Source organism: Macrosteles quadrilineatus, unplaced genomic scaffold (assembly GCF_028750875.1).
Source record: "Macrosteles quadrilineatus isolate MER2022 unplaced genomic scaffold, UCM_ALF_1.0 Scaffold_3__2_contigs__length_128488019, whole genome shotgun sequence".
In the NCBI taxonomy this organism is placed as follows: domain Eukaryota; kingdom Metazoa; phylum Arthropoda; class Insecta; order Hemiptera; family Cicadellidae; genus Macrosteles; species Macrosteles quadrilineatus.
Genome location: NW_026542596.1, coordinates 1915674 through 1923308, shown reverse-complemented (window position 1 = coordinate 1923308; position 7635 = coordinate 1915674). Strand labels below are relative to the sequence as shown.

The 7635-nt window shown below is 42.2% G+C and overlaps 1 protein-coding gene across 1 annotated transcript; it reads left to right on the top strand.

Moving 5' to 3' along the window:
• Positions 1-2658: 2658 nt before the first annotated feature.
• LOC128988426 (proteoglycan 4-like) lies at positions 2659-6603 on the top strand. The gene is made up of 8 exons (XM_054409694.1): positions 2659-2813; positions 3435-3597; positions 3761-3985; positions 4052-4104; positions 4281-4448; positions 4526-4892; positions 5211-6196; positions 6315-6603. Exons 1-8 carry the CDS (start codon positions 2659-2661, stop codon positions 6601-6603), a joined length of 2406 nt encoding a protein of 801 aa, XP_054265669.1.
• The last annotated feature ends 1032 nt before the right edge of the window (positions 6604-7635 follow it).

The following is a 7635-nucleotide window of genomic DNA, read 5'->3' as shown; positions in this document are numbered from 1 at the left end:
GAATGTCATTAAAGTTTCTAATAAAGATCAATCAAATCGTAACTTTTCACAGTTTGTACACTCTTTACAGTTAACTCGCCACCATTTTACCTCACGTAGAATCTACATTGTTTATTAAAAATACTATTTTTGGTATTTTTGGTTATATTTTGGTTAAACTGCAACGAGAGCAAGAGACCAGACGCTCAATCTGTCATGGATAACAATTGCAAATCCTAAAAACTTGAAAAGGCGAGACTTTCAAGCTAGAATGAATGTGAGCTATGAATCAGTGTCAGCTTATGAATCAGTGTTTATGTGTAATAGCTAATTTAAACTATCGAAATTTGCAAAAAGAAAAACAGGTTTTTAAAGTTAAAGTTGTTTTAATTAAGTTGTTTACAGTCATAATTCAATTCTGCAATTAGTTCCTTAAATATTGTAACATAATTTGTTAGGTAAGAAAGAAAAACGTATTTTTAAATTGTATGGAAAATCAAAATACAGATATAAGAAGACTTGGTCCTATTGCCCTGGAGAAAAGCTTGACTGATGTTGACTCAATAGAATAAACGAACACCTTCAAAATATTTTGAGAGATCCAATATGTTTCTGCAATGTTGAATGTATTTACTTTTGGTTTTAAGATAATATATACGTGGCCTATGATATATTAAATTAAATAGTTTCATAATTTAATTGAATAGAATTCAACTTGATTTATAATATAACAAATAATTGAATAATAAACATGGCTTAGTTCAAAGAGTGTTGTATTGGAACTACATTTAAACTAAATACAATAGTCATAATGTAGGCTTTGTTCACCAATAAACAAAACTAATTTTTTAATAAGCAAACATTGAGATAAGAGCATTGAAACGTAGACACTACGTGTATGTATAAAATTAAACTGGGAATAGAAAACAAAACAACTAGATAATTGAAACGAAGTTTATTATAAAATAAATGCAGTTAGCTTATTAACAATAAAAAATTACAATCAAAACAACTAAAAAATAAAATTCAATAAATACATTAGCCACGATTAAGTTTGCAAAATATATACAGTTAGCTTATTTACAATTAAAAATATATATGTAAAATAAAAACAACAACTGATGAATACAAGTCGATACATATAGGAAGGACAAGGAATACAACTCCAATAAATACATTTGCATCACGGATGGGTTCGCAAGTCACGACTTAAATTATACAGAACATATTAAAAACAAAAAGGCGAATTATTCAATAATACCTTCACCTGTTAGATATGTATCAATTATAATTTTAGAAGTCAAGCCTTGAGAAACATATGAAATATATATAGATAATAAATTTGATTTACAATACAAAAAATACAAATATATGGTTTAAAATAAAAAGAGATTTTGCGATATACAAATAAGTAAAGGTCACGCATTAACTCTAGAGATGAACATACTTTTATTTTGAACATTACTTTTGTTATGAACATTGGAACAAAACAACTTGTCGTAGAAGCGGAAGCTATGGGAATGAAGAAAAAAGTCAAGGAGGAACGAAAATATAAAGACGTGCAAACAGTTCTTGACCTCGCATTGGAAACAATCCCACTCAGCTGCGAAGAGAATGAAAATGAAATTAAACATGCCGTGGAAAAAGTTATCGGAAAGAATAAAAAAAAAAAACGTAAACTTAAAGAAGATCGTCCAGTTGTTGATATCGTGCTGGAAACAGTCCTACGCAGATGCGATGAGAATGGAATGGAAATAAGAGACGTCGTGGGTGATGAAATTGTGAGAAAGGAGAAAATGGGCAAGTTAACAAAAAAACTTAAATACGATCAAACAGTTGAACAGTCCGCATTGGAAACAGTCCTACCCAGATGCGATGAGAATGGAATGGAAATAAGAGACGTCGTGGGTGATGAAATTGTGCGAAAGGAGAAAATGGGCAAGTTGACAAAAAAACGTAAATACGATCAACCAGTTGAACAGTCCGCATTGGAAACAGTCCTACCCAGATGCGATGAGAATGGAATGGAAATAAGAGACGTCGTGGGTGATGAAACTGTGAGAAAGGAGAAAATTGGCAAGTTGACAAAAAAACGTAAATACGATCAAACAGTTGGACAGTCCGCATTGGAAACAGTCCTACCCAGATGCGATGAGAATGGAATGGAAATAAGAGACGTCGTGGGTGATGAAACTGTGAGAAAGGAGAAAATGGGCAAGTTGACAAAAAAACGTAAATACGATCAACCAGTTGAACAGTCCGCATTGGAAACAGTCCTACCCAGATGCGATGAGAATGGAATGGAAATAAGAGACGTCGTGGGTGATGAAACTGTGAGAAAGGAGAAAATGGGCAAGTTGACAAAAAAACGTAAATACGATCAAACAGTTGGACAGTCCGCATTGGAAACAGTCCTACCCAGATGCGATGAGAATGGAATGGAAATAAGAGACGTCGTGGGTGATGAAACTGTGAGAAAGGAGAAAATGGGCAAGTTTACCGTAAATACGATCAACCAGTTGAACAGTCCGCATTGGAAACAGTCCTACCCAGATGCGATGAGAATGGAATGGAAATAAGAGACGTCGTGGGTGATGAAAATTGTGAGAAAGGAGAAAAAGGTCGAGTTGACACATAAACGTAAAGACGATCAACCAGCTGACATCCTACCCAGTTGCGATGAAAAAAAAAATAGAAATAAAACACGTCGAGCAGGAAGAAGCTACGGAGGAGGGTCAAAACAAGATACCGGTGAATGAAACAAACAAATACCAGACTTGTCCAGTTGACAGTTCCATACAGAAATCGCCAATTAAAGTTAAGTGCGAGCCTGGGTTCGCTAAGATCGTCCCTCTGAACATAAAACCCAAGGTGTTAAAAAATAAAAATACAAAAAATGTTAAAAGGGTGTCTTTTAGTATCCCTGATTCAAATAAAAAATTTACAAAACTCCCGATAACAAGGACGAAAACTAAGGAGGGTTCCAAACCGAAACGCAATATGCTCGATACAATTACAAGAATGTTGTTGGAGAAGGAGCTAAAAGAACGGCCAACCAAAAATACAGATTTTCCCACGGTAGTCTCAAAACTATCTCCCTTCACGGCTGCAAAGCTTTCCATTAAAAACATGATGAATGAAACTCGAGACGAGAAGTGGAAAATTCTCCCTCCGATGTAGTCCCGCCGTCTCCTTCCTGTGATGAGCGTTCCGTCGAAACCACATTGAACGAAACTCAACACGAAGTGGATAATTCGCCATCCGAAGTATCCACACAATCACCCTGCAGTGAAGCGATCTACGGTAACAGAAATGAAAGAAAATCGAGTTAAAGGGAAAGTTCCACCCTCCGAAGTAGTATCCACACCGTCCAGTGATAAGAGTTCGGCTATCGAAACCTAATCGAATGAACCTCAAAATGAAGTAGTGAATGAAGTAATGAATTCTCCCTCTAGAGTCTCCCCCAGCAGTGAACATCTAGCCATGGAAACCGAATTAAATGAACCTCAACAGGAAGTGGAAACTTCTCACTCCGAAGTTTCCTTCAGCATTGAACAGCAATCTGTTGTAACAGAATCGGAGAAAAATCTAATTGAAATGAAAAATCCGCCCTCAGAAGTCTCCACCTCGTCTCCCACCCGTGAAACACTTTCCATTGAAACCGAATAAAAACAAAATCTACCGGAAGTGAACCACCCTCCGTCCGACGTCTCCAAATTACTTACCTCCCATGAAAACCTCGACAGTGATAAGGAAGACAACCGCCCAACACGTTTAACAGTGCAAGCAGAAGTTCACGTCGACGCGGAACCGCTTCTGGAAGAGATTCAACCGTGTTGAACAGCCGCTGTTTCCAAATAAACAGGTCAAAGCCCAGACGTGGCAGCCACCGAGTGTTCCCGGAGAAGAGAGTGACCTTTTTGGCAGTGATGATACATTCACCGACAAGACCAACGTGCCGGCTCCTCGGACAACGACTCGCAGGAGTGGAGCAGCGACGGGTCGAGTAAGAGGGGTCTAGAGACGGAGACTGCATCCCGTTCAGGGAAACCTGCAAGAAACACACTTAAAGGGAGTAGAGGCCGGGGCCGAGGTGTGGGTCATGGGCGTGTGTCCACCTGTAAGGTACTGGGGGAAGTGGATTGCAAGACGGGGGCACTGAAACCGTGTCCTTACTGCTGTGTCCGAAGGAGATCCCATTTGAAAAAAAAACACTTCATGGCGATGCACAGACACGAGGTGGGAAACAGCGTCGCTAATACGTTTGCGTGTACTAATATTGCCGTTAACGAATGTTACAGGAAACAACTGCTGGTGGGACTTAACAGGTGTTCCATCCAAGTCATACCGGAGGGCACACCTTACAAGGACATCATGGACCCGAATATGCGAGGGTTTCCAGAGGCGGAGATGGAGAGCAGCGCTGACGAAAGCGACCCGGAAGATACCCTTTGGACACCTCAACATCGGTAGGTGGGAGTTTTAGTTTGAACAACAAATTTACCAACTACTGTATATAATACGTTTCAATATTTCGCATTAATAGCCAGTATTTCGCAATTCAGTCTCCAGGCCCGTCTTCGTCCTCGACTCAAGGGCCGTCTCCAGCGATTCCAACGACTCCGAATGAAGCTCAGACCAGGACTCTGCCCACCACTAAGAAGAGACTGCCAACTCCTGCGACTCCCAAAATGTCCACCAAAAAGTCGACGTCCACAATCAGTCCACAACCGACGACCGGTGTGATCGATGACGAGGCCGTAGAACCACCACAGATTACTTTCAACAAGCCACAAAAACCCGCCAGAGAGGCTTTGAAAGCTGCCGGATTGGATGAAACTGGGGTTTTCAACAATCAGCACTATTTCATCGACTACCTGCACAGAAAATGGTCGGCATTGAGGAACACTCGTGTAAGAACTACAAGTACCACATGTTTTGAATTTAAAGTAGATAGTACCATAGGCCAGAGTCTATTGAAAATTTACATAAGAAGCTAATAAATTTATTGAGAAATCATTTGTTCATATGCCAATAATTGAAACACGTAATAATTGTTATTCCCAACGCAAAGCGTCTTTAATACGTTGATACGCAGTCTTTAAAGTAGTTATATCCTAATTGTGTTTCAGTACAGCTTCGAAAGGACCCCGAGTCGGGAGCCGTCTTCACTCAGGCATCCAACAACGACGCCTACTGCGAGGAAGACTTGAAACTCGACTCCGATTCAGTCTCCAAGCCCGTCTCCGGCATCGACTCCAGGCCCGTCTCCGGCATCGACTCCAGGCCCGTCTCCAGCCTCGACACCAGGCCCGTCCCCAGCCTCGACTCAAGGGCCGTCTCCAGCACCGACTCCAGACCCGTCTCCAGTGATTCCGACGACTCCGAGCGAAGCTCAGACAAGAACTCTGCCCACCACTAAGAAGAGACTGCCAACTCCGGCGACCCCCAAGCTTTCCACCGAAAAGTCGACGTCCACAATCAGTCCACAACCGACGACCGGTGTGATCGACAGCGAGGCCGAAGATCCGAAACAGATTACTTTCAACAAGCCACAAACACCCGCCAGAGAGGCTTTGAAAGCTGCCGAATTGGATTACACTGGGGTTTTAAACGATCAGCACTATTTCATCGACTACCTGCACAGAAAATGGTCGGCATTGACAGGAGAAGAGGGTCGCAAGAGGTACCTGTTAAACACAGTCAGGCAGATCAAAAGAACCCTGAACTTCGCTCACAAAAACGGGAACCATCACCTAGTCGATCCCCAAGGTCTGCAGTGGAGGGAATACCTTAAGGACATCGACTCGCACATCGAGTTTTGGAATCAGTTGAAAAGCAAAGCGGGATTCAGTGCGGAGACGGTGAAAAACTACATCAGAACGTTGGAAAAGGCGCTGGACAGTGCTATCGAAGAGGTCCTGACTAGGGGAGGAGAGATGACGGAGAGTGACCAAAGATTCCAACAGATTGTTAAAGGAGTGAAAATCTCCCTAAAGGCTTACAAAAAGCGGAACAGCCGGGAAATATCTAAAGAAGTCGTACCTCGTAAGTACAAGCGAGATACGTCGTTCTTTCAGGAGCTCGATGACGTCCAAAAATACCTGAAAGCCGTTATCGATCACACCTATAGCCAAACTGAGGAAGTGGAGAAGGACCTTGAAGTTCTAGAAACCACGGTCAGAGAACACGGCACGCTGTCCACCAAAGTTGTCAAGTACCTGAAGACTGACGGCACCCAGGCCGTACTTCCACAGAGCAGACGAATAAGGGAAAGCATGGTTGCGCGTGACATACCACCTTGCGACAATAGTGTTGGTGGCCAACGGTCACAGACCCGGCGTGATTGTTGGCATGACGCTCGCCAAATTCGACTCAGCGGTTGAAGACAAGGCCGAAGGGTTCCTGACATTCTCAGTAAAGGACCACAAAACCAACACGGTGACGCTCGCAGACGTGGCGATTCCGATCGAGATGCTGCCGCTGTTCCAAATATACAGAAAACTGAGGCGTTCCCTTGTAAACGATCGAACGAGAAACGGAAATTTCTTTACCAACTCCGAGGGAAACGAGTTGAAGGGCGCCCAGGAAGCGCTGACATCCATAAACAGAAAGCTAAGATAGTCCGGAATGGAATCAATGTCAATGAACAAACTGAGGATGTGCTACTCGACGGTGGCTGGAAGTCGCAAGGACGAAGAAGTTCGCAAGAGGGTGGCCCGGCAGTTGTGCCATACCGAAGCGACCGCTGCCAAGGTGTACAGGCACGCACACTCAAGAAGGGCTATCGACCAGTACAAAACCCTCCAGTCACTTACCGTGGATGGAGGGGATAGCAGAGTAGAGGGAAATTCTGGAGACGTCCAGGAAGAACCCAACCCGTGGCATGAGGATCCGACCAATCTTACAACAGATGAAAAATGCCTGCTTTTTAACAAAATAGCTCTAATCACTGGTTTCAATTGCTTCAATTACAACCAAAACTAGTTTCAGTACAACGTTGTCAACGACACTATCAGAGAGTACGACTTCAAAATCGATCCTGAAGAACTGCCAAAGTTTTACGAATTGGCGGAAAGATATTTCAAGAGCTACAAGCAGGGGATGAGGAGGGAACATTTGATTTAAGGAGTCGGTTTCAAACTGTATATCGAATATAATTTATAACGTACATTGTTTATTCAATTCGTAGTTCCAATACCACATGCCTTGAATTAAACTCTATTTGAATTTGAGTTCCGATTCGGGGTTTAACTATAGTAATAAATCCATTCAGTTCAATTACATTTGAATACTTGTCGCTGTAACCGTGGGAACAATCCGCATCTGAACTCAAGTTCATATGAATTTGAAGGAAAGGTAAGTGCAATTTGAACTGTATTTAAAGTTCAACTGTTATTCAAACATTTTACACCCGTAGTTGTTAAACGTGATCTGAATTCAGGGCAAATTTCTAAATGAAAATTAAATACGTTTGGGGGTACTAATATTGCCATTCACGAATGTTACAGGAAACAACTGCTGGTGGGACTTGACAGGTGTTCCATCCAAGTCATACCGGAGGGCACACCTTTTAAGGACATCATCGACCCGAATATGCGAGGGTTTCCAGAGGCGGAGATCGAGAGCAGCGCTGACGAAAGCGACCCGTAAGAT

Coding starts and splice junctions, on each gene's coding strand:
- LOC128988426 (XM_054409694.1), top strand. CDS start 2,659: ATGAAAAAAAAAATAGAAATAAAACACGTCGAGCAGGAAGAAGCTACG. Junction 2,814..3,434: donor AAAGTTAAGTGCGAGCCTGG/GTTCGCTAAGAT, acceptor TTCTCCCTCTAG/AGTCTCCCCCAGCAGTGAAC. Junction 4,893..5,210: donor CGGCATTGAGGAACACTCGT/GTAAGAACTACA, acceptor ACTCCGATTCAG/TCTCCAAGCCCGTCTCCGGC.